Source organism: Puma concolor, chromosome E3, assembly GCF_028749965.1.
Source record: "Puma concolor isolate L17-30 chromosome E3, mPumCon1.1.hap2, whole genome shotgun sequence".
Classification (NCBI taxonomy): domain Eukaryota; kingdom Metazoa; phylum Chordata; class Mammalia; order Carnivora; family Felidae; genus Puma; species Puma concolor.
The window spans coordinates 38,387,302-38,415,115 of record NC_141682.1 but is presented as its reverse complement, the minus strand read 5'-3'; the positions used below and the strand labels follow the sequence as shown (position 1 = coordinate 38,415,115).

Here is a 27,814-nt window from a genome sequence, read left to right as displayed (position 1 = left end):
CTGAAAGAAAACTGTCCCTTAGTTATTGTCATGCTTGTCAGATCCATGAAACCTTTGAAAATTTAAATGACAAGGAAGGACACTGCTCTGCAGTGCCAAAGGGAAGAGCAAGGAATGAAAGATCTTTAAGAAAGAGAATAAAGAAAGTATACCCATTAGACACAGCAAGAAGGTACTACTGACAATAATAAGCTGAAACATAGTGCCTCTGGTGATAGCCTCCTGTGCTTTGCAAGTTCCTTAATCCTGAAGAGAGAAGAGTAACACCCACTTCACATTAAGTCAGGCAGGTGGATGGGGATCTGAGAAGTGTACTCAGTGAGAGGCACTGAGACCCAAAGGATTTTCTAATGGTCAGTTCAGAAGTTTCCCTATTCCCTCAAACCTGGTTGGTTATGTTGGGAATGTGACTATTGCATTAAATTCCTTCACATCACTCTCAACTTGTTACATCATGAACCAGGTTTAGAAAGAGGCCAGTGGCTATGGAATTTCTCCTTGGCAAGAACTTAGCTTTGGGCATGCATCCTCAGTGATCTGGGTCATGTGAGGGATTGCAAAATATCAAGTAATTGTTGCATTTTACTGTGACTATTTCCACCAACGCCAAACAATAACCTTATGAATTTTCCTATACCTATTATACTCTGAACAGTTTGCAAATATAATGTTTGGCTCATGTCCATAGCCTAGGACAAGTGTTCTTCAAACTATTTCTGGGATGGTCTTCTGTCATGCAGTGTTTAAACATCACTTACATTTTGTTCTGCCATGAATTATTGGTTGATAGTTAACAAAAACCAGACCATCTTAAATCTATCTCACAATTAGCATTGATTTTGGTATTTTCTTCTTTAGGCTTGCTTATTTTTTCATAACTGCTTTCTTGAGATATAATTTGTATAATTACCATATAATGTACCCATTTAAAGTGTACAATTCAATGATTTTAAATTTTATTCACAGAGGTGTGCAACTATCACCACCATCAATTTTCATCACCCCAAAAAGAAACCCTGTACCCTTCAGGAGTCACTCCCCATTTCTTCCCAACATCTCTCCCCCTTCCCCATCCGACAATCACCAATCTGTGTTCTGTTTCTATAGATTTGCTTGTGCTGAACATTTCATTTAAATAGAATCATACAAAGTCTTTCGTATCTACTTTCTTTCAGTAAATATAGTGTTCTCAAGGTTCATTCAAGTTGTAGCATGTATCAGTACCTTGTTCCTTTTAATGGCAACATAATATTCCATTGTATGGTTATATCATATTTTGTTTATTCATTCATCAGTTGATGGGCAATTGGTTTGTTTTCACTTTTTGATTTTTATGAATAATGCTGTTGTGACCATTTGTATGTAATTTGTGTGTGTGTGTGTGTGTATGAACAGGGCTTCTCCTTCTTCTCCTCTCCCTCCCCTCCTCCTCCTCCTCCTCCTCCTCCTCCTTCCCATCACCCTCCTTCTTCCCCTCCCCCTCCCTCTCCTTCTCCCTCTCCCTCTACCTCCCTGTCCCTCTCCTTCCCCTTCTCCTCCTCCTTCTCCTTGATATGTGTAAAGGGGAACCAGCACATGGTTATTTTTGGTGAATCTACTGGTGATCTGTGCATAATGATCAAGCAAGCACACAGGCTTGGATTAAAACATTAACCTTATACTTCTAATCCTGAATCACTTCTCTCTATCTTTGGCTTATTCCTTATTAAATAAAACAAGGGAAATAAGAGTATCTATCTTTGGGTTGATGGGAAGACAAAAATGAAACAACTCATGTTAAATTTTTAGTACAGTGCTGGACAGAGCTTTGGTCGGGGATGTTTGTCATTATAACTGCATAGCAGTAACATGGGACAGGGTTGGTTGGGTGAGACATGGGGTGAGGGTGGGGAACACTTAGAACTAACAGTGGGTTACAACTTATGTTTTAATTTTTTTTCAGAATCGTTTCTCTCTATAGGCTGTCTCCCAGATCCAAGATGGCTTCATTCGTTTTAGAATCGACTCACCCCATTGATGTTATAACCAGAGTCAGCGTACATCACAATTGGCAGCACCCGCTTGTGTTTAGCAAAATGGAAGCGTTCTGGGAATTCCTCCTTCTTGTACACATTGAGGTGAGGATGTGCATTCTTCAGTGCTTGGTAAACAGCTTCCTCTTTCCCTGGTTTGGGCAGGATCATCCCAAAGCCACCATAGTCCACGATATCAAACTTGACCAAGTCCTTGAACTTGATGTAGTTTGTCAAGAGGATCTCAGTGACATTGGGGCTCTTTTTTACTGTGGTCATGCCATGGTCTGATGTGATGATGACATTGAGGTGCTTGGTCAAGCTGTGCCTTTTAATGGCTTCCACCAGGTACCCGATGGTTCTGTCAATTTGCTGAATCATCACCCTTCTGTTCTCCGTCTCAGGCCCAAATTTGTGTCCCACGTTATCTGGCTCTCCATAGTACAGAGTCACAAAATCAAAGTCTTCCTTAGTGAACCAGTTCATGACAATATCTATGTTCTCCCTCCACTCTGTCTCATTGCTGTCTGGGTGAGTGTGAGACTCCACCAGGGACCGCTGGACAGCCTCCCCTTTGTACTTTGCACCTCCCCCAGGATAGTGGAATGATGCTGTCTTCCTCCCCTGCAAGTACAAGAAGAAAATTCTATCAGGGCTGTATCTTATATCTTTTATAAAATAAGCAAAGCCTGACTTGTTGACATCTCTGCCCTAGTCCAGAGGCATAGAGAACATGTGAGCTTTGGAGTCAGATGGGGTTGGATTTCATTCATCCTGGCTTCACCAGGATCTCATCAAATCTAAAACACTGTTAGTTGCAAGACATGTTATTATTTTATGTGCTACTGGAAGAAAAATGCTGCCAGTTAAACCATGACACTCCACTGATTTTAAGATGCACTCCAACTTTAGAGATGGCAAAATGAAAAAAAAAGTCCCTTGGAATGGAGGAAAAAGTTGCTGATGGTGAGTGTGTTCTTTAACCTCTTATGCTTCAGGGTTTCTATATGTAAAATGCCAAAAAGTTGATGGTATTTTTGTGAGGATTAAGCCAGATAACTTTAAGGTAAAGTGTTGGGTATTGTGTTTTGGCATGTGCTAGGTAGTCTTTTCTTTGCCTCCAAGTATAGCAAATCACCATAAAGCCTTTGCTGAATTGTATAGTGGACAGTTTGCCTGCCTACCACCCAATATCCTTCTGCTGGTTCAGAGAGCGCTGACTCTCCCTAGAGGCTCTCCTCTCTGCCCTTGCTTCATGGCTGGTTTGGGATGTATTGGTTCCACATCAGGCTCCAGAAGTGGGATGTGGCTGTGGCCTGGCCAATTAGAGGGCACTACATCCATTGGCCACAGCAGTTGGTTCAGACGTGGGCCCATGTCCCAGTCAGAGCCAACGAGATTTGATCTTGGGACTTCTGGGGAGGAGAAGTAAGGGCTGAGGAAAGCTTTGAACCAGAAATAACTCAATATATTGTTTTAACAACACATGTGATTGCAAAGTTATGAAATATTCTTAAGTAATCTCCCCAGTAGAAAGGTGGCTGTTGACAAAGTTTGGGAAATTTGTTAGGAAAAAAAATTATATATGCTCTTTAATGAGTTCACAACAAGATGAACACATCTCACTAAATAAGTCCTGTTGTTGGAAAGCATCTACTCAGCCAGGACATGGCACATAGTAGGGGCTCAATAGATTTTTGGTTCAATGAATGAATGACTTGTGTATTTGGGGAGCAAGTATTTTCCTTTGCCTCAGCAAAGCTATTAACTTGAAGGCTGTATTGTGGCACTTGCTGTGTCACCCAAGGTTTGAATGTTCTGAAAAACACAAAAGATTTATTGGTTTTAGTAGAACCAAGATTGGTGTAACTATGTTGATTTGGTATGGAGAATAAATGACCAGGAAGACTTTGGGGATAATGGCACCTGGGTTGTGGCTGTTTGATTAACAAATGAACAGAAGAGTATAAATAGAGAGTAATGAAAACTTCCTATATACTGTTTAAGAGAGAGAAACAAGAAAGCAATTTGGAAGTTGTAGGAGATGCTGTTGTTTTTCTACCCAGATCCCCTTACTGGGCCAGTAAACTCACATTCACTTCAGCTGCTCCATGTTCTGGAAAAGTACCTTTAGCCAAGTGGCCAAATCTTGCCTCACCTGGAAAGTTGTTCCATACTGCTCCTTCACTCCCAGCTGCCTATGGCCAGGAATTGAGTAATGGGAGGACAAAAGACCAGCTTACTTGCTTCAGGCTGGGATAACATGGGATGTAATTCATGCGCCAGAGCTCCCTGTGGGATCATGCTGAAGCTGGTATCCAACTTTGGGGACCATTTATCTTTCAAACCCTGCCCTGTCAGTTTCCCTTACTCCCATCTCCTGAGAACTCTCCCTCAATGCCTCACATGCACTAAACCCCTGCCTCAAGCTCTACTTTTAGGAAATTTGAAGTAAGACAGAAGTCTTAAGGTGTGCCTGGGTGGCTTAGTCAGTTAAGTGTCTGACTCTTGATCTCAGCTCAGGTCTTGATCTCAGGGTCATAAGATCAAGGCCTGCATTGGACTCCCTCCATGCTGGGTGTGCAGCCTACTTAAAAAAAAAAAAAAAAAGGCAGAATTCTTAATACTAAATTCTTCACAAGGCTCCAGAAGCTCTGCTATCCATAGTTATAGGTGAAATATTGTGCCCTCTGCCCTCCAGCATTCATTTTCTATTATGTGATTTAGTTTTATTTTCTATAAAACACTTTACTCAATCTGAAATTATCTTACTTTGTTGACTTGTTTACTATCTATTTCCCTCCCTTAGAATGGGAGTTCCAGGAGATCAGGGGCCATGTTGATTTTGTTGACCACTCTTTTCCTGGGACCTAGAATAGGCCTGGTTCAGTGTAGGTGGTAATTGTTGGTTAAACGCATGTTGAATGAATGTATGAATTGCATCTCCTTTAGTGGGTGCAAAACCCATCCTAGTCTCACTCCTGATTAACTTATGGAAATAGTTACAGAAGCTCTTCCTTTTTTGGGTTCTAGCATCTTATTTGTAATCTCTTCAGGCAACACATTTTCATTTCTGATAATAGAATTTATATGGTTGCTTTAACTTGAAAATCCTCTAATATTTATTTATTGCATTTCTGATTGGCATTACTCATAATTCTCAGTTTTTAGCGATGGTACTTTGTTTAACTTACATATAAATTGACTTTGCTCTGAAGTATGGAATTGGCTGGAAGGATAAAACTTTCAACGTTTTGTACAACATAGTTTGGTATTTTATTATCTAGAATAAGCTGGCATTGACTTTATGAGGGACTTAGGCAGCCTTGCCTATCCATTTGTGTTCTTGATGTTTGTGTGTTAAATCTCACATGTTCCCAACTTGAAATTGTTTTCTTGTGCTGTGTTCTCAACATACACTTTCTTTAAAGATATCCCAAGCCGTATGATTTTTTTTTTACTTGGTCCCATAGGAATTTTAAGAGTTACACTACTCCATGTAAAGAGCTCCGGAGATAAATGTGTATTTGAGTGTGTACACACACACACACACATACAAACACACACACACACGACTCTGTTTATTTGGGACCCGTGATAATCAAAAGTGCTATTTTCAACAAATACTTCTGAGAAATAATCTGAGCACTTAATTGGATGCAAAAGAGTGGGTATTTACTATTCTACCCTTTAATTAGCATAATCAGTGTTTCCAGTAGCAATAGCAATTGGAAAATCTCTGGTTTTATTAGGTTCATTATTCTCCCTTAGTGTAGTTTTGCATCAATGTGGATATTATTCTTAAGTTGCTTTTTTAAAACAAGAGTTGGTACTTACTATGGGAAAAATCCTTGTACAGATCCCACCAAACTCTTCAGAACAAATCATTAGAGCAGAAGTTTCAGTTTGGTTTTGTATTTTGTTTTATTTCTTCCTTTAGGTGATAGAGTGAATGTCACAAGGTGCACATGTTTTAGGAAGGCCCTTGAACATTTTATCATGGTTGTGCTTTGGTGGGAAGTGTGTGTGGTTTAGGGAAAGGAGTTAGTTCCTCCTTCTAGGGAGTGACTGGGTGGAAAGAGATGGACTGTATGTATGTGAAATTCAGAAGTCTGAGCATTTTCATTGCTTTTCTGTGCTCCAGAGGAGTCACTGAACAGAAGGAGCCAGACGGCCAAGATTCTATTTTCTCCCCATCCCACACCCTTTTGGAGGTCAGATTATTATTCTTAGAGCCTTTATGATGCATTATAAAAACATGGTTTGGGCCAATATTGGGATGAATTATTCTGTTATTAACACTCTAGGCAGAAGTACCTGGCACCATCTTGCTCACAGCTCTTCCAAGTTTGGAAGCTATTGTCTAGGAGACTTGGCTTACATTGAAAACCATAGCTAAACTCCCCACCATCTCTCTGAATCCCCTCCTGGTAATAGCCTACCATGGTCCTGATACAGACTCTTGGAAGCTATGGGGATCTCACTCGGATCATCCTCTGCCATTTCACTCCTTAATACACTCTATAGCTCCTCCATAGAGAGGTGAAACGTGCCCCTAGGTTTTTATGGTTTTCTTGGATCTTACAGTCATGGCTGTCTGCCTTTCTCTGAGGATTAGGACTTCTGAACATGGTGAACCATCTCAGCCATTAATCATGTTCAGTTATCAGGTATGCTCATTTAAAATATGAGCTTGCTCTAAATGGAGCTTCTCTGTTCATACCCTGACCATTAGTGAAGTCCTGCTGGAGTGTGGATATGCTCATGAACCATGACTAATGGACGCAAAGGTGGCCAGGAATCCCATCTTTTAGGCATCATGTGTAAGGCATGTCAATGCTTGTGTATCTTGATGAACTCTGGCAGCATTAGTGTCATGGAAGGAAAACATTTTAGTCCTATTAAAGGTGAATGCATCAATCTCCACAAAGACTGCCTGGAAGAGACTCAGGAGAACGATGGATTTTCCCAGTGATGGATACAGGCCAGGCCGCCCCCCCATAGCCCTTCCTGGAAAAACATATGGGCTTCTGAATGACATTTAGGGCCAGTTGGAATCCTGTTACTGGGGAGCTGACCTGGGGCCACAGGTCTGCCTTGAATGCAGTGGTTTTCCTGCTATCTCTTCAGGCTGCTGGGCAATGGCTCTGTCCCATGGCAGGAGATATCAGTGGTAGAATGAGAGATGCACCAACATGACTTTCACTTGCTAAATGAATGGCGTGTTTTCAGTCGCCTGGCCCTGAACCAGATCCTTTTTCTGCATAACCACTTATGAATTCAGCAAAGAGGAAGAACACTCTGATTATGAGTTGAGCAGAAGGAAACGAAGTCCTGAAAATAAATGGCAATGAGACAAGAACTGTGAATAAGAAAAACTGCAGGAAAGAATGCTACCAGAACCCTCATGCCAATGAACAAATATCATAGCAAGTTGAATAGTGAATTAATGAAGACTGCCCAGATCTCCCTAGCAGTAAGATTCACTATCAGATCCATGGCTAAATGTTTTGGCCAAGGAAATAATATTCTGTTATGGTTAAGAGTTAAGAGTTGCTGAACCCTGAGTGAATTCAAATCTCAGCTTTGCCTTTTGCAAGCTTTGTGACTTTGAGAAGTTATGGCACTGCTCTGTTTAACAGTTTACTCATCTGTTAAGTGGACGTAATTGTAGCACCCACCTAAGAGCTGTTATAAATTAATAAATGTAAAGCACTTAAATCAGTATTAGACATGTAGTGTTATGAATCTTATTTTCTTGGGAGGACAGAATTTATTTGCATGGTGGTCTCTGCTTCAAAGTTAAAAAATGTGACAGAAGGGGGCACTTGGGTGGCTCAGTTGGTTAAGCGTCTGACTTCAGCTCAGGTCATTATCTCGCAGTTTGTGAGTTCAAGCCCTGTGTCGGGCTCTGTGCTGGTAGCTCAGAGCCTGGAGCCTGCTTCGGATTCTGTGTCTCCCCTTCTCTCTGCCCCTCCCATGCTCATGCTGTCTCTCTTGTTTCTGAATACTAAATAAATGTTAAAAAAATTTTTAAAAATGTGACAGAAGAGGAAAGAATCTAGAGCCCAACAGTTAGGGGGAAAAATGAAGCTAAGGTAGAGTCATTGACAACTCCCTGTGATTCATCTAGAAGCTACATTGTCCAATATGGTAGCCCTTAGCCACATGTGGTATTTAGATTTAAGTTGAAATTAATTAAAATCAAATGCAGTTAAAAAGTTGGTTCCTCAGTCTCACTAGCCACATTTCAAGGGCTCAATAAGCACACATGGCTGGTGGCTTCCATTTTGGAAAGTACACAGTAGAACATGTCCATAATCAAAGAAAGTTCCTTTGGTTAGTTCTGGTTTAGAGCTGTAGTGACCAGCTGAAGTGCTAAGATGATTCAACTTCCTTTAATGACTAATAGTTTTTGAACATTTAGTTTTCAAGACATGTGCATTATCTCAGTTCACCCTCCCAATGGGCTTAAGAAGCAGGGACTCTGACAGTTTTCATTTTATGGTTGGGGCAAATCACACACCCAGAGGAGGTTGTTGCCCAAGGTCATGCAGCTGGAGAAGAGTGGAGCTGGCTGGATCCTGCTCCAGGTGTCCAAGTCCGCAGCCTGCATTCTGAGCTGCAATGGCACCATCTTGCAACATGACACACCCAGTGTACCTTGGAGCATAGAGGTGAAGCGCCAGTGCCAAGGGGATCTTTGGAGCAAAGATTGGTGTCTTGGGGAAGACAAGGAGGAGGTCCTACTCTGAAGTGATGACTGTGGAAGCTTATTAAGAAAACACAAAGCTGACAAAAGGTTTTGGGCTAGGACTTAAACACAGACCTCTGATTTCTGCCTTTTTGAAGCAATAATAAATGGCTACCAGAATCCTTTCGAGTGAATGTTATCTTAAGAACTTTCCGTGGTCTGAAGATTCATTAAATGGTCAACTTCATTCCTAAGGGCTTTTATGCTTAAGTCTGAGACAAGTGTATAAACAGACATTTATGAAAGTGCTGCTGGGTTAAAAAAATGTGACAGAGCCCTATGGTGAGCCCTGGAGGTACAATTGTGATTACGCCAGACTCTGCCCTCGTAGAGACTTATCCATCAATAATGGCTAAATGCATATTTCAATTAATACTTATGTAAAATCTATTAAATAAGCACATCGTCATTATTCCCATTACACATTTAGGGAAACATGCTTAGAGAAGTTAAGTCACTTACTCGAGGTCATAGCTTCTAACCCCCGTCCCACATGCTTAGGAATGAGATGCGATGTCCCTGGAAGCCAACCCAGGGTTTCTGAAAGTACCTGTCTCTGGGCTGTGATCCAGAGGGGGAGAACACCATTGTCCCACCATTCAGTCTTATTCTGTGTGGTCTTGAAGGAGTACTTCCAGTGTGTCTCTGTGTTAAACATCATGTTGTGAATGACTCCATGATCTTCAATCCAGCGACCTTGGGAATGAAGGAGGGAAGGTACTGATAAGTTCAATGAATGGATGCTGCCAGCGGTGTCAAAGTGATCTTAAGATCTCCTCCAATATCCTTCTGGTTGGCCTACTTCTTCTGGGGGACTGTCACTCTGGGTGGCCACCCTGGGGCTTCAGATTTGGTTTTCTGGAGGTGCAAACATTGGTAGCCATAAAGAAAGGGCTAATAGAATCTCACACCTGCCAGATTGGATCTGCTGCCTGGAACAGTCCTGGAGGAAGCTGGGGTGGGCTGTGGAAACTGATGGGCGAGGAGGGAAGGCTTAGGGAGGCCAGGTTACTTAGGTTATTCTGTGTCCAGAAGGCAAGAGCCTGGGATTTAGATATATCCTGTGGGGTGATATTCCTTATCTTCTGCTTGTGATGGTCTGATTCAATATTGAATATCCAGTGGGCCCAATTCTTGGCAAATATCCCAGGGTTTTTCCTAGGACTCCCATTGGCTGTGCTGTTTGAGGAAAACAATGGAATCAAGAAAGATTTCTAGACATAGATGGGTATAGACTTATTTCTCTCTACTTAAAGAAGGAAAGTGGATTTTGGGGAATGTGAGTAAGCTAGATTATTCTTGAAAACATAAGAATTGAACCAGATATAGAAAGTACCTGTGATCTTACACTGTACTGGGGAAAAGGAGAGTGCATACTGGGGAGTAGTCTAAAGACTTAACCAAAAGACCCAGGGAACAGCTGAGTGTCCACTCCCCCACCTTCTGGAACAGATTCCTCTGGGTGACCCTACTGATTGCAATAAGATAGTGATGATTTCTCCTATTTCCAAGGTAAATCAAGACAGGATATTCTGTGACTAAAACTTGATTGTCACGGGAATCGAGAGGGGAAAATTCTCCACTGGCTCAGTCGTTGCCAAGCTGCTGGTGGGTAAAGTCCTCTTAGGATGGCCAAGGCTTTCAGCTGGGAAGAAGCAAAAATAGTTGTTGCTCTGTCATTTCTGCCTTGCAGGTACACCATGCTTGGAATCACTGGGAAAAAGTTGCACTGCTGTCAGGGACTGGGGTCTTGGTATCAAGGTTCCTGGTGAGGGATCAAATTGGATGGTCAACAGGGGAAGAGCATGGACTTAGAGTCCAAAAAGAGCTGGGTACCAACTCTGAGTTAACTTCTGAACCTGTTATGTGAACTTGAACAAGCCCCTAACCTGCCTGGCCTTGGTTTGCCTGAATAATAGTGGGTAGGGTTTGTGTGATGAAATCATGGCACATATTTATTGTCCTGCCTTTAGAGATTTTCCCCTTTACAGGAATCAGGCACAGAGTTTGCTCAAGATCATGTAGCAGTACTGGGCTTTGAACCCAGGAGGTTTGGTTACACCCCGCTTTTTTTTTAATAGGTAAAATTTGCAAAACATGAAAATAACCATTAACATTTTAAAGTGTACAATTCAGTGGCACTTATTATAGTCACAATGTTGTGCAATAATCACCTCTTTCTAGTCCCAAGGTATTTTCATCACTGCAAAAGGAGACTGTACCCATTAGCAGTCACTCCCCAGTTCTCCATTCCCCTACCTGCTACTGGCCGTTAATCTGCTTTCTGTCTCTATAAATTTAGGTATTCGGGACATTTCATAGAAATGAAATCTCACAATACGTGACTTTTTGTGTCTGGTTTCTTTTACTTAGTCTCATGTTTTCCGGGTTCATCCATGTTGTAGCATATATCTGTACTTCATTCCTTTTAATGGCTGAATAATATTCTGTTGTATGAATAGACCAGAATGTGTTTATCCATCTATTAGTTAGTGGACATTTAGGTTGTTTCTAGGTTGTTTGGCTAGGCTACTGCGAATAATGCTGCTATGAACATTCATGTACAAGTATCTGTTTGAGTCCCTGCTTTCAATTCTTTTGGGTATATACTTCAGAGTAGAATTGGTGGGTCATATGGTGACTCTATGTTTAACTTTTTGAGGAATTGCCAAACCATTTTCCATAGTGGCTGTACAATTTTACATTTCCACTAGCGATGTACAGGAGTTCCGAATTCTCTGCCTCCTCACCAATACTTGTTTCTTCCTTTTTTTGATTTTGGTCAACCGAGTGGATGTGCAGGGGTATCTCATTGGGTTTGCTGTGCATTTACTGAATGACTTATGGTGTTGAGCATTACAACCTGGGCTTTTAATCTCTCCGTGATACTGTATGTCACGAGGGGGGTTGAATACCACAAGTGAGGGTACTTTGTTATGGGTAGGTGGGGGCCAAACGGACAAGAACTTGTCCTTTTTTGAAATCTACAACAAATCCTCTCCTTGTTGTAGTGTCCAAGTTTTCTCATGGCTGAGCCATGTCATATCACAGCAGATGAAATGGAAGCACAGAGATAATTCACCCAGGTAGTAGCTTGCTTTTGTCTTTATCTTTTTTACCTGCAAATCCTGGATTCTGTTCTGTGTGACTCTTCCTGCCCAGTAAAGAGCAAATCACCATGGAATTATAAATGCCTGCCACTTCACCTGTTCTAGTATTTATCCATGGTATCTATACCACCAACATTAGAATCAGTTGAACTACTGTTAAAAAACACAAATTCTCTGTTCTCCAACCTAGCCCGTGCTCAATCCACACATCTAGGGTTGGGTCTGCGAGTTTGCATTTTCATAAGCCAACTGACATGTCAGAGCCACTGGTTCAGGGACTGTTAGTCATTCACACATGTATGTGGATTAGTTCTAGCAGATTACCCATTACTCCAAAATCTGGGTTGATAGCAGCTTCCCTGAGAGACCAAAGGGAAGGCTGGCAGCTGTCAAAACCTGGAGTATTCCAGTATCTGGGGAAGCTTGGGGGCTCAGAGACATTGGGAGGATTTGGAGGAGGGATAGGAGGAAGCAAAGGACACCATGGACATGGAAACTTCCCCTCCCTGGACCTTAATGATTCTGGTTTCCAGGCTCTGGGACCAAGAGGTCAATTATAGTATCAGTTAAATAGACTAGCCTGGGAACCCATCATAGAATCCCTTTTCCCCTGAAAGAGATGTTACCCAAGTTTCAAATAACTAATCTAAAATGAGTTCAGGGAGCATGACCCTTCCATTTTGTGGCATGGCTAGTCCCAGTAATTGCAAAAAGGGAACTGTCTTCATGGTGTTTGTGTTATTTCCACCCTGACACTTAAAGGTATGTTCTAAATCCAGCCAGTGGCTGGGAACCACTAATGACCCAGCAGGAATTTCCATTGCCCCTTCGGTTCCCTCCTTCCTGCTGCTCAAGCCTTTTATCATGGTTAAGGCCCTGTTCTGGAATGTGGGCAGAACAAGAGGGGAGGTGGGGGGAAAGCCAAGAAATGAACAGCTGTAGGGAGCAGCAATCAGTTTTACTAAAATTGCATTTTGTACTCTGGAGACAATCAGGGACTGGGCTGGGAAAGCTGCGTGAAGGCAACAGTGTTGGCCATGCCTGGAGTTCCAGTAGCTGCAAAGGAACTGGTTTCACTTGGGTTGGGTGATGCTGCCCTCACTGCAGTATGATGCTACAGAAGCAGGGCTGCTTTCAGGAGTGGGACACCTGGGTTTGGTCTTGGCTCTTGAAAGCACTTGTTCTTCCCTTGGGCTTCATTTTCCACCTTCATAAAATGAGAGGATTAATGATTTCCAAGGTCCTCTCTGGCTTTATCCATTCTGAGAGTCTATTATCCATGTCATTTCAGTGTCTGTGATGTGGGTAATTATGCAAGTTAAACAGGAAGTAGGATGAGCTCTCTCAGAGAGCGTGATTCCTGCTGCTTGCTAATTATGCTTTAATCAGGGTACAATGCATACTCCCACACCATACCAGTTATGGCAAGATGCGGGTAAATTCTCCCAGCCGAGCATTTCAGGTGTGGGAACGAACCCAGCTAGATTCGACTCCTTTCTCTTGATTCTCAGAGACTGACATTTATTTCTCAAATACTTGCAAGGTGAATTTAGAGAACCATCAAATCCACCATTTGATCCAAACCCTCCCCTTCAAACATTTTGACCCAAGTACTATCCTCCATTGTCCCATGGTGTTCATAATCTAGGGACCAGGGGAGAGAGTTAATAAGAGAGCATGTTCTGGGGGTGCCTGCAATGCTCACAGTCACTCACTCTTAGGATTCCCCAACTTACAGGCCCTGCCGAGAGGCAGGTCTAGGTACCATATTTGTACCATGTGATGTCTCCTCCCTACATTCAGTTGGCTGGTGAGAAACCCAATTCTCTCTCAAGACTTAAACCAAGAGATGCAGTAACTAATCAGCTGGTGGTGGGCTCTCAGTAGCCTACCATGATAGGTCATGAGCAAAAAGAGAAAGCTGGTTGTGAGTGAGAGAAGTAGAGATAAGAGAGTTCCTGGGGCTGATTAGAAGGAGCACTGGGTTTCTGGATGTCTTCTTTGGAAAAGTGTCTATTCATGTCTTCTGCCCATTTCTTCACTGGGTGATTTGTTTTTCGGGTGTTGAATTTGGTAAGTTCTTTACAGATTTTGGATAGGGTTGATGGGGGGGCAGGGGAGAGGGGTAAATAGGGGATGGGCATTGAGGAGGGCACTTGTTGGGATGAGCACTGGGTGTTGTGTGTAAGTAATGAATCATGAGAATCTATCCCCAAAAACCAAGAGCACACTGTACACACTGTATGTTAGCCAACTTGACAATGAATTATGTTGAAAAACATAAATAAAAAAAATAGGGACCACTGGGTTTCTGAGAGCCAGAAAAGTGGATCTGGTTTCTCTAACTCCATTTTCCATTTTTCCTAATTATCCCTCATTTGGTTCCCTTGCCCAAGTTTGCCTGTTAGAGTCTTGCAAGGTGTTCCTTTCCCTTGAGCTAGTGTGAAAGGATTTCTGTATTTTACAGCTGTTGTTCCCTGACATAGCTGGAGATCAGTGCTCCAATAGATGCTGAACAAAGTGCAGTGGGAACACAGAAAAGAGGGTATCAGGGAAGGCTGCACAGAGGAGGTGACACTGGAGCCTGGTGGCAGGTGAGAGTAAATGCAGTCCATCCTTGAGCAACATGGGCTTGCATTGTGCAGGTCCATTTACATGCCAGATTGTTTTTGACAAATACAGTACAGTACTATAAATGTATTTTCTCTTCCTTATGACCTTCCTAAAATTTTTTTTAATGTTTTATTTATTTTTGAGACAGGGAGAGACAGAGCATGAACAGGGGAGGGTCAGAGAGAGGGAGACACAGAATCTGAAACAGGCTCCAGGCTCTGAGCTGTCAGCACAGAGCCCGACACGGGGCTCCAACTCACGGACCGCGAGATCATGACCTGAGCCGAAGTTGGCCACTTAACCGACTGAGCCACCCAGGCGCCCCTCCTTATGACCTTCTTAACAACATTTTCTTTTATTGTGAGAATATAGATTATAATACATATAACATATAAAATATGTGTTAATTTACTAAGTTATCAGTAAGGCTTCTGGTAAATATTAGGTTATTAGTTTTTAAGTTTTTGGGGATTCAAAAGTTCTATGTGGGCTTTTGACTGTGTGTGGGTTCACCACTACTAACCCCCATGTTGTTCAAGTGTCAGCTGTATTTGCCATGATTTTTAACTACTAAAACTAAGCAGTTTACTGCTTGGGCAGAAGTAGATAGTGGTGGTTTTATAATACCCTGCTCGAGTTGTAACCATTGTCAGTTACCTCCCTTCAAGGATTAGGTAGCTCAAGTTTGCCTAGTTCTTATTTGTTAATGACCTAAACTTACATGATATGCCTTGGGAAAGAAGTGAGCACTGTTCTGTTCTGTTGTTGTGGACAGATCACTATTTTGGCCATTGTTAGATGGCTTGAGAGTTTAGTTCCATAGTTTGAACTAAGATAGGGTCAGGCGTCTACCCGGTAAGACTGCTGAAAATCTTTCCTTTTTTGATTATAATGACAAAATGGTCGAGATGGTTCACGACAGGCTTATTGTTGTGAACAATAACAAACAACAAAATTGTTGTGACTGGCTTATTGTTCTAGAGCAGAAGCCCTGCTCTAGAACCTGCAATTTTTTCGGTTTTTGCCAGTGTTTTAGGCTATTCCTTGGCTTGTGATGGATGAAAACCACTCCTAAGGTTAGGACTAGACCAGACGTAGACTCTAGACCTATATTAGATCTGCCAAGGCTCAAACCTTCATGGGCCTTCAGATCATACAAGAAATGGATATCTGTGCAGTATTGCCGTTGGCTGTCAGGGAGTGTCATTGGAACTGGGCACACATGGCATTAATGCCATTCCATCCTGCTTATACTTTGCATTCAGCATCCATCTCATTTCCTCTTGAATTTCAGGTGATTATCTATAAATATGTTTTCTCCATTAGTTTAAAAGCTTCCTAAGAGTAGGGCTGTGCTCATTTATTTTGGTATCAACCTGGCACAAAGCATAGGGCTCTTTACCCTTAGTAGGCATTCAACAAATGTTTGTTGAGTTTAATTGAAAAAACTCCCTCTTACTTCTGCCCCATTTGCAGATGGCCAGGTATGCTCTGAACAAGTAGGAAGCAGAACCTGATTTAATCCAAAGTCAATTTGGGAAAAAAGATATTTTAGTGGGATTAAAATAAACCATTCCATAACTTAATAACTCAATAAGGGCATTCCTCTCCCCCCCCCCCAAACATTTGCTCTGTTCCTATCTACTAATTTTCAGGTGGAACAGTGTATATTTACAGATAGTCCATCTGGGTGTAGACACACTTTAATGCTGAGAAACTGCTTGTGTTATTCACTAATTCCTTTAAACTAATCTACCATATAAACTATAAGCATATCTTCATTTTCCTCCCGATTTGTGATTCATTAAGTTCACATTCCCAAAACCAAAGAAGAAAATGTCTTGTTAACCAGCTAGTATGAAGTCAGGAAGAATGGTTGCTAAATCAGGTCAACTAACCACCTTAAATCCACCCAATATTCCTTTCTCAAGCTAACAAGCTCATTTAGAACCACAGCCAAGACACTGATGGGAAAGCAGCCTCCACTGATGCTGAAAACCACACTCACCCAAGTTTACACACCCAGGGTACCACCCATTGATAATACACTGGACCCATAACAAAAGTACTTGAAATGAGAACAGGTGAACCAATCAAAATTTAAAACCTTATCAATTCCTGCTATAGAACTGAGGCTTGTCCCCAACACTAGCACTCATGATGGCAGCCCTTGTCTGGACAGAGAATATAAAACCCTAGCATGCCCATTTTACTAAACCACTCTTGCTCATGTGTAAGTGCGAATGAAAAATGCTGATGCTGCTTCTTTTTGACATTGCTTTTTAATTACGGCCATCAATAAATCATTTTATCCTTGAACAAGACTTGAGAATGGCCCTAAGGCAGAGGCACGATTCCTTAGGAACTAGGCCAACAGAGAATGGTCTTTCACACTCTATACCTCTTCCTTTAATCTGCTGTCAAAAGCAGAAACGTTCTCTCTTTGAGTAGCTGGAAGCAGACGGCTTCTTGAGTTCCATCTGGAAACTCTATTAACACACAGTTCTACCCTTGACCTGCCTTACTAGCCACTGTCACGGAAATGGGGTCTCTCCGCTGTATTTTTTTTCCTCACTTTATTTTCTCCTCTTACCACTATAGTGGACTGAATGGTGCCCACTGGCACCCCCCGCCCCCCCCCCCCCCATTTATATGTCCATATTCTTATTCTCAGAACCTGTGAATGTTGCCTTATTTGGAAACTAGGTCTTCATAGTTGTAATTAAGGATTTTGACATGAGATGATCCTGGATTATCCATGTTGACTTTAAATCCAAAGACAAATATCCTTACAAGAGGCAGAAGAGGAGAGGACGCAGACGCAAAAGGAGAAAGGAGACAACATGATCATGGAGGCAGATATTGGAATGATGTGGCTACAAATCAAGGAATGCTGGTAGCCACTAGAAGACAAAGTGAGAGGGAAAGATTCTCCCCTTGAACCTCTGGAGGGAGCATGGCCCACTGATACTTTATTTTGGGCTTCTGGTCTCTGGACTTTCAGTTGCTTTAAGCCACCCAGCTTATGGTACTTTGTTACAGCAGCCATAGGAAACTAATACACCTGTGCTGTTACCCTCAAGTGGTTCCAGCTTTTCTCACTCAAGACCTTGGAATCCAGAGCAGTCATGATTTTTTTTCTCAGTTGCTGTGGTGTTTTGGGCTGACACGTTCTCATGTGTAATCCATAGACCTGAAGCATCAGCATTACTTGGGAGCTTCTTGCAATGGCCCCACCTCAGATCCTTTGAACTGGAATCTGCATTTTAACCAGATCCCCAGGTGATTCATATACATATTCAAATTTGAGAAGCACTAATAGGAGAATCTCTAAGGTGGCAATTAGATCTTTTCTCCACCTGGAAGAGTCCTAGTTTCTTCATGTTAATTATGGTGTGGAGGTTATATAAAAACAAAACCAAATCAAATTCTTTGGTTAGAAATTTACACTGATGTGTTATAGATGACATGGCATAATGTCTGGAATTTGCTTTACAAGATTCCAGAAAGGGGACACCTGGGTGGCTCAGTCGGTTAGGTGTCTGACTTCAGCTTGGGTCATGATCTCACATAACCTGCATTGGGCTCTGTGCTGACAGTGCCGAAACTGCTTGGGATTCTCTTCTCTCCCTCCCTCTCTGCCCCCCTCCATCGTTCATGCTCCATCTCAAAATAAATAAATAAACTTAAAAAAAAAAGATTCCATGATGTGCCTGGGTGGCTCAGTCACTTGAGCATCGAACTTCAGCTCAGGTCATGATCTCATGGTTTATGAGTTTGAGCCCCGCATGGGGCACACTGCTATCAGTGCACAGCCCGCTTCAGATCCTTTGTCCTCCTCTCCCTTTGCCCCTCCCCCACTTGAGCATGCTCTCTCTCTGTCTCTCTCTCTCTCTGTCTCTCTCTCTCTGTCTCTCTCTCTCTCTCAAAAAATAAACATTAAAAAAAAAAGTCTCTAGAAAGAAAGGCAGGCAGGCAGAAAAGAAGAAAGAAAAGTCCACTGAGTGGAGACAATGGAACAAGACTGGCAAAATGTGGAAAAATTCTTACAGTTCGGTGATGGGTATAGGGGGTTCCTTGTGCAATTTTCTCTGCTTTTTCTACACTAATTTTAGAAATTAGTGTACTGAAAAGTTAGGGAATACCCTGGTTTTCCAGCCTTCCTTATTTTCAATTATTTTCTTTTCTTATTTATTTTCTTAATAATAAGAAATATTTTCTTATTTCTCCACTTTTCGTTCCTTGTGGAAATGATTAGTGTTGGAAACACGTCTTTTCTGTCTCTATATGTGGTTTTCTTTCCTTTGTTTCATCTGTGTTTGGGGCTTTGTTGACTTCCAGGACTTTCTCAGTGGAGAGTGGTTTCTGGGGGAGAAGGATGGGAGCTGATTAAAAGGTTTACATCTTCTAACTAGGTTTCCAACAACATCTGCTGGGCTTGTACTGTTAACCAGCAGCAGGGATTTAATTTCCTTTTCCTTTCCCTACCTCTCTTACCTCTTTCAGACTCTATTTTTTTTCACTGGATAGAGTGTCACATGGGTGACCTTTGGCCCTCTGATTTATATGTGATTTGTGTATTATACCTCTAGTTCAAGGGTTCTCAAGTAGGGGGTGATTTTGCCCCCCAAGGAACATTTGGCAATGTCTGGAGACATTTTCGGTTGTCACAACTGGGAGAGGGGAGGGATGTTGCTAGCATCTAGTGAGTAGAAGCCAGGGATGCTTCTAAGCATTCTACAACACACAAGACAGCCTCCCCAAAGACAAAGAATGATTTGGCGTAAAATGTCAGTGGTGGGACATTGAGAACCCTGCTCTAGTCTTAAAGATCATCTAAATACATTTGGCCATGCTTCTTTTGCTCTTGTCTCAGGCAGAAGGAGAGGTGGATTCATGACTGGTTACGACATCTATGAGGACTTTTTACCTCTTATAGGTTGATTTTGGGATAGAATGTAAGTAACTGATCATTTGTGCAAATTGTGCCCTGCCCACCTCCAGGGGGCACCACCCACATAGCATTCATGAAAACAGTTCTTCCCAGAATTGTGCTGTACACCGTCTACATGGTTACAAGTGGTGGTTCTGATTTTGGAGTTGTTCTGGTGGGGTTCTGGAATTGGGAGAAGCTTAATTTCTGACTGGTAGGGACCTTGAGCCTACCATCGAGTGTCCTTCCAAGAAAGGAGGAAATGAAGAGCAGAGAGAACCTTACTGTTATTATCATCCACCATCATCTCCTTACGAGCATCCCCCTTTCACCTCTGATCCATATCTATTTGACTAGATTTAAAATTGTTAAATTATAATATCACAGCTTACATTTTCTATAGCCTTTGTCTGAAGCATGGTGGTGATAGCTTCTTATTTTCAGTAGGTTCCTTGGGGGAGAAAATATATGCTGCTGCCATAAGACTTCCTATCCACCCACAACTTGCTTGGCGGGATTTCCTTAGTTTCAGCAGCATAACTTATTCTCACTGGTCTTCAATCACTTTGCAATAAAAACTGAGATTGCAGAAATGTTCACTGTCATTACCAGTGATGGAGCAGTAAGTACAGGCTTCTGGAGAGGGAGAAGGAATTGGGTGATTTAAACTAGCAGAATGAGCTTCTAACCCTCAGAGAATGGCTTTTCATTTCAGTGAGATCTGAGGGGAATTGGGACAGTTCAGGGAGACTGGGGGGACCATGCTGGGATGTGGCTGTTTGCAGGTGTGGGTACTGTATCCACGGGGTGCCCCATAGCTGAGGCTGTGATTTCTTGGGACTGAGTACTGGGCCACTGGACTGTACACCCCCATCCCTACGTCGTCAGCCCCAGGCTGGCGTGGTAGACCTCAGCACTTCCTGCCAGTTCTTCCTCTATTGGTCTTTTCTCTGATAACAGTCCTTGACTTTCCACTGGGAACCCACCAGCCCCTGACTTGCAGTCCACCTGGTTTGTGTGAGGCTTGCCACCCCCTTAACCCCAAACTGGGGGTGGACACGTAGTCTCAGCTTGGGTGTTCAGCATTGTTCCACTCTCCCCCGGGCCATAGCGATTGCTTCTGAGAAGTAAATTGGTCCAATGAGAGCCAGTCTTGGGAATTTTGTGGTCACTCTTAGAGAGAGACAGAGAGAAAGAGAGGGAGAGGGAAAAGGAGGGAGATAGATCATTGTGATGACATAATATGAGGATCTGGATTACTAATGCCTGTAGTTATCAATTAATTATGTCTTACGGTACTGTTATCGGTTGAACTGTTTCTCAAAAAAGATGTTGAAGTCCTAAGCTTAGATGCTCAGAATGGGACCTTATTTGGAAATAGGTCCACTACAGAGATGAGGTCATGCTGCAGTGAGGTAGGCCCCTAATCCAAATGACTTGTTCCCTTATAAGAAGATGACTATGTGAAAACAGAGACACAGGGAAAATTCTGTGGATTGGATGGAGGATGGGACTGTGGCATCTACAAGCTAATGAATGCCAGAGATTGCCAACAAACTACAAGAAGTGAGGAAGAGACAGGAAGGATTCCCTGTGGATTTGAGAGGGCATACAGCTCCATGAACACCTTGATTTCCAACTTCTGGACTCCACAAGTGTGAAACAATAAATTTCTGTTTTTTTTTCTAAGATTAAAAAAAATCTTTAAGCAATCTCTACACCCAACATGGGGCTTGAACTCACAATCCTGAGATGGAGAGTCACATGTTCTACCAACTGAGCCAACCAGGCACTTCATAATTTTCTGTTGCTTTAAACTGCCCAGTACTGTTAAGTAAACTGTGGTGCTTTGTTATGGCAGCCCTAGGAAATGACTATAAATACTTTCAATTAATAATTCTCCCCCAACTTCTTCTCCTCCTCCTCTTTGTCCTCCTCCTCCTCATTTTTGCCTAAGCAACAGAAAGTCTAATACTGATGTGGTGACACACTATGATTGGACAGCCCAGCCTCCATGGACATTTATTGCCCCTCTGACATCAACCCTTGGGGTTCAGGGGTTAGCCATAATTCTGCGGGCTTTCTGGAGCTTCACTTTGGGGCATGATCCTGTTAACTTTTGCCTTTACACAAAGACTGATGCTCACCTCCTTTTTATCTAAGCCCCATCAGGGACCTGTTTGTGCTAGGCAGAATTCCAAAATGGTTCTCAAGGTTCTTGTCCCCTGATATATATGTCTGGTATAATTCTTTTCCCTTGAACATAGGTAAGACCTGTGGCTTGCTTCTAACCAACAGAACATGGAAAAGTTGAGATTTTGCAGATCCTTTGAATCCTCATCAGTTCATTTTGAGTTAATCAAAAGGGAGATTATCCAGCATGGGTCTGACTTTATTAGGTGAGCTCTTAAAATAGGATCTAGAGCAGAGAGACCCTCTCCTGTGGCCTCAAAGGAGCAAGTTGCCATGAATTCTACAGTTGCAGGGAAATGGATTCTTCTAACAGCCATGAGAGCTTGGGACCCCATCCTAGCTGACACCTTGATTGTGACTTTGTGAGACACTGAGCAGAGGCTCCAGCTCACTGGTGCTGACTCCTTTCCCATGGATACTGAGAGATAATACATGGGTGTTGTTCTAAACTGTTAAGTTTGTGGTAATTTGTTCTGCAGCCACAGAAAAGTAATACATCATTCTATTTTAAGAAATTTCCAGGTCCTGTGGCCAAGTTCCCCTGTGTGTGTGTGTGTGCGTGCGTGTGTGTGTGTGTGTGTGTGTGTGTGTGTGTGTGTGGCATGGAGTTTGGGGGTGGGGGTTATGAAGCCAGGTGGGAAGAAGGAAACTATGCTGGAGGAAGTAATGGCCCATTCACTGGGGGAGGGGATGAGCTTGATTAATGTGCAGGCCTACCCAGTGCCCGTCTTTGGGGAGCTGGAGGGAGAATGTTTCCTCCAGAGCCAAGGCTTGCTTTGCACTTGGGAGCTTAAATCCTAGACAGGGGCTCTACTTCCCCGTCTTGTAGGTGGTGCTGGGGGAGCCTGTACTTGGAGGAAAAATTTACATTCTTTGTAAAGATGTAAAGATTTTTTTGAGTGTAGAGGTGATGAAGTAGGCTATTTTGAATTAGTAGCCAGTTTTCAAGAAATCTTCTTTCCTTGAGTCTTTTGCTCAGGACTTCTGCCCTTCCTGCTTCAAGGAGAGGATGCTATTGGAGAAAGCGTGGAAAGTGGGTATTCCTCTTAAGCTCTGCCCCTCATGGTAGCCATAGAGGAGCTGTGGTGCAGAAAAAGGCTTATGGGGGGGACACAGCCAAGTGAGAACACATCTCTCTGTCTGATTCCCCGAGCTGTCAGTGAAAGGAAACACAGAGGCAGAAGGATCCACAAGAAAGGGGCTCTTCATCTTTCTCCCTGGCAGAGCTGCAGAGAAAAGGAAACAACACCTGAATAGATCTGTGGGATCTGGAAACAGAGGGGACATGAGCCTGTGTCTTGGGACAAGTCCTAGGAAGTAGCAAGACCTTGGAGTCACTTAAGTGTATAGTTGGCCACTGTTCCCACTGCCAGGCCCAACAGAGATGCTAAAATAATTGTTAAGTGGAAGAATGAATACGTTGGAAGCCCCCTTAAAAACTCTCCAGGAGGACTTTATTTACCAGCAGCAGGGAAAACTGATGAAGGTCATGTGACTCTGGTTCTGGGGTGAGGGCTGAGATACCCACACATCTGACAGCCCCCAGGTATGAGGAGGCCCTGCTGCCCGTATCTGGGCAGCAGATTCTCTGGGGGGCCCAGGGTTCTGACCTTGGGCAGCTGAGTCAACTGTCTTAGGGAAGCTTGCTCATGGGTCCTTGTGCCTGGGGCATGGCTTCTCCTGGCCTGGGACCACCTGGCCCCTGCTCCTTGAACTCTGTCTAGGAAGCTCAGGGAGGTGGCCACATGGCTTCTCGGACCTGAGCCTGTGTTGGAACTAGGATGTGAAGCAGTGCAACAGGCTCTTCCTCATCACCTCTCTTCTGTGTTAAATTGCCCAGATGTGTTCGTAAGAACACAAGTTAATTAGTCGTTGAGCTAGGAGAGCCCCCTTTATCATAGTTTGTGTCAGGTCTGTACCCTAGAATCTGATGAGGTCTTTGGGTGCTGGCAGCACACATTTTAACCATTATTTTTTCTATTATGGATAATTCTTGCGCACACTGGAGTCAGACAGAGGTCGGCTTGAGCTCAGCTCCTGAAGACAAATGCTGGGGGTTTTGCTGGGTCTGGGGTGGTCTCTGTTTCATTAATACAACATATTCATGATATATACTCGTTTCCTGGAAGCTCTGGGGATGGACAACATTCAGAGGGGTTTGGAAAGATTACTTAGAATCAAAGACACTGACGGGCTGTAGTCATGCTGGAGGGTAGGGATTGAGGAGCCAGTGTCTGGAACCATCCAGGACTGAGTTTGAATCCTGCCTCTGCCCCAGAAAAGATTTGTACATCTTTGAGCCTCAGATATCTCTGCCCTGTAAAGAGGGTAACTGTCCTGACTTCATATCACCGTTAAAATTATTGAAAGATCTGATGATCATGGTACCTGCTTGGCCTATTCATAAGCAGGTTCAACCATTCAAGGCAGGGGTTTTCAGCTGGGGCCAATTTGCTCCCACAGCAGACATTGGGCAATGTCTGGAGACGTTTTAGGTTGTCATATCGGGAGGAGGGGTGCTCCTGATATCAGGTGGGTGTACAGACCAGGGATGCTGCTCAGCATTCCACAGTGCACCGGATATCGCCCCTCCAACCCCAGCACAGAGAATGATCTAGTCCCAAATGTCAATAGAGCTGATGTTGAAAAACCTGTTTTATAGTTGAAGCAGAGTGAATGTTCACTTGCTCAATAAATGGCAGGTCTAGTTATAAATAAGAGGGTTCAAAGGAACATGTTTTTTCCACAGTGGGTGAATTAAAAAGATTATTTTGTATACAATGCTTTGTTATTTATAGGCAATACGTTTCACATGGTCCAAGATCTAAAAATTATACAGGGGGTACAATCCAGTCTCCTACCCTGTGCCCTCCTCGGAGGAACCAGTATCGCCAGTTTCTTGTGTATTTATCCAGATTTCCTCTATGCATCTACAAGTAATTGTATGCATATATATACACATCCATATTATATGAACACATATATTCATGCTACACACATTCTTTGCATCTTGCTTTTGTCACTGAATCCATTTTGGAGATAGCTTCCTATCAGGACACAAAGAACTTCCTCATTTTTCTTTTGAAGGTAACAGACTATGCCATTCAATGGGTGTCTGGTATTTTATTTAGCCATTCCCCTCTGGGTGAATAGTTAGGTTGTTTCTGTTTTCTTGTGGTTACAAATGCCAATGCAATGAATAACTTTGCATGTACATCATGCATCATTTTCCACCCAGCAGATATATATCTGTTGGATAAAGTCCTACAAGTGGAATTGCCAAATAAGAAAATTTGTGCAATTCTGATTGTATTGGGTGTTGCCAAATTACCCTCCATTGAAGCTGTACCCAATTCCATTTCCCACTGGCAATGAATGTAGACGAGGAGGTGCAGTAATTTTATAATTTTTAAAATTTGCTCTCACTGTTTATATCTTCTCATCAAGAATCTTCTGGGAATAAATAAAAGGTGGGCATGCCTTATAATATTTTGTGCCCATCATATTCTCAGTGTTCAGGGACCCAGAATCTGCCCATGGGAGGTCTTTTAAGTGTTACAAAGTTAATGCCACTGGGAAGTAGCATTCTCTTTCTCCAGAAAAGGGCTATTTATTTCCTGCTTCCTGGCACTAATAGTTCCCAAATGACTTGCCTCTCAAAGAGTTTACATGTAGGAAAATCTCCCTCTGAGTGGTTGTTCAGCTTTATTTTTTAAGTTTCTGATTCAAGGGCCCCTTTGAGAGTCTGATGGAAGTGATAAAACCCTCTCCCCGAAAAAGGTACTAGCAGTTTGTGTATCATTTCAGAGCCTCCCAGAGCTGCCTTGGACCCCAAGGGAGTGGTTTTCTGGATAGGGGTGAGGCTCATACTGCCAGGCACCATTCCATACCCCACAAGAGGGGTCTGTGGATTCCAGGCTCAGAGCTGGGCAGAACCAGTTCCACGTGGCCAGGGACACCCTGGTTCCAGGCCTGGCTTCTTCCTTGCCCATTTCTTGGCCAAGTGACTGATGAGTTATTTGGCCTCTCTGAGCCTTCATTTTCTCATCTGTGGAATGAGGACAACACTTGCTTTGCAGTATTGTTGTATTGGAGACATTGAAGCCTAAGCACCTAGCACATGCCTGGCTTCAGGCCCATGTTGGAGAAAAGGAAGCTGATGTTATTCTTACTATCGTGGAATCCTTTGCATTTTGGTATTTGGGATTATGGAATGACCACATTCCTTCCTATCACAGACACCTGGAACATGCTCTTCCCTATGCCTGAATGCTTTTCCTTCCTCTTGTCTCCTGTACTCTCTTTCAATTCTCAGTTCAACTGCTCCATCTCAGAGAGCCTTTTCCTGTTTCCAATTTCAAGTCAATTTGCCCTTGCTCTCTTCTGGAGAAACTCTTCTCTTCCTTCTCAGTGACTTTTCTAGTTGTAATGAGATCTGTTAGTATCTTTTCTTGTCTAATGTTGTGTCCTCCTCTTGAGCTACACGTTCTAGGTAAGCTGGGGAGACTGGCAAGGGCAAAGGTACTAAGACAGGTGGGGACTGGGTGGAGGCACAGGCAGGTGACCTTTGTGATCTGGAAAGAACCGTGTAAGGGAAAGAGAAATAAGAGAAGATAGGAGAGAGTGGATCAGGGGCCAGGTCATGGGGACTTTCTGGGCCACAGAGAGACAAAATTTGAATTCTCTTCAAAGAGTATTGGTGTCCCTCCAACTCTTCAGTAATAAGCCAGGGAATCCTCTAATCTAATTGAGCTCTTTAAACTTTAATGTTTTACTATTTTTATAAAGTTCTTTTAATAATTTACTTTTGTTTTTTTAAATCATTATTTTTTTAAACGTTTATCGAGAGAGAGAGAGAGAGAGAGAGAGAGAGAGAGAGAGACGGAGCATGAGTGGGGGAGGGGCACACACACACACACACACACACACACACACACACACACAGGGAATCTGCAGCAGGCTCTAGGCTCTGAGCCATCAGCACAGAGACCCATGTGGGGCTCGAACTCATGAACTGCGAGATCATGACTTGAGCTGAAGTCAGATGCTTGAATGACTGAGTCACCCAGGAGCCCCTAATAATTTACTTTTGGAAAAGATCACCAGCCACTGTGTGTAAGGCAAGGTGCAGGGTGGGTGGGTGGGTCTGGGGAACAGGGAGCAGGGGCTAGGGAGGCTGCAGCTGTGTGGTCCTGATTCTGTCTGCAGACTGGGGCTCTGTAGCAGTGGGGTTCTAGAAACCAGAATATTCTTAGCTAGTGCTTCTTCCATTTGCATTAACTGCCTCCATCTCCCAAGAGCTGGTTGAGAATGAGCTGTATCTCAGGGAATGACAGACACTGGGGCTTCCACTAGCATTGGCAAATTGGCTGCAGAGTGGAGCTTACCTGAGATGGTGGTGAAGTGAGATGGGGACGTCATTGTCACGAAGGGTGGTGTGAGGTACTTGGCCTTCACGCCCTCCTGGGCCAGGCGGTCCATGTTGGGGGTGTCCACATCCTGGTCATAGTTCCAGCGGAAGCCATCGAAGGAGATCAGCAGCAGCTTGTTGAAGTTCTTCCTTCCAGGGACAGGGTGGCAGCTGGCCCAGCCCAGCAGGACGGGCAGCAGCAGCGTGAGGACCCCAAACCCTGTCATGCTGCGAGCACCAACATCACAGAGTTTGTGGGCCGGCTCCCATTTTCTCCCTTTTTTATCTGCGATTGAACAAAGTCCAAATTGATAATTCTGCCTGAGCTCCGCTGTGGATCAAAACACCTGGAATGTAACAAGATGTCATGTTTTACGTGATGGAAAGTTCTGGAAATGGATGGTGGTGATGGTGGTACAACCTTGTGAATGCATTCAATGCCACTGAACTGTACACTGTAAAATGGTAAAAATGGTAAATTTTATGTCATGCATATGTTACCATGATAAAAATAAGTCAAACCATGTGAAATATTTTGGACTTTTATATCAATTCCGCTATTGTGAAGATTTGGGAAACAAATTAGATTGGTGCTTTCCTTTGCTCAGTATATTCTGTTTTTATAGGGAGAACAAATTATTGTGAATTATGACTACAAACGCAGCCACCATGGATTGAGGGCTTGTGAGGACTAGGAACTGTACATACATTATCTGCTCCATTTAACTAAAAAAAATCCTAGGTAGGTTATTAGTTGGAAATGCCCCATAAGAAATAAAAAAAGAATAC

General features: G+C 43.0%; 1 protein-coding gene across 1 annotated transcript in view; it reads right to left on the bottom strand.

Moving 5' to 3' along the window:
- The window catches only part of LOC112853163 (ectonucleotide pyrophosphatase/phosphodiesterase family member 7-like), a 28,930-nt gene extending 1,678 nt beyond the window's left edge, over positions 1 to 27,252 (bottom strand). The window contains exons 1-3 of the mRNA XM_086691835.1: positions 27,003 to 27,252; positions 9,317 to 9,462; positions 2,010 to 2,636 (exon numbers count right to left, since the gene is read on the bottom strand). Coding sequence (XP_086547961.1) covers positions 2,010 to 2,636; positions 9,317 to 9,462; positions 27,003 to 27,252 — 1,023 coding nt within the window. The remainder of the gene's footprint in view (positions 1 to 2,009; positions 2,637 to 9,316; positions 9,463 to 27,002) is intronic.
- Positions 27,253 to 27,814: the final 562 nt, after the last annotated feature.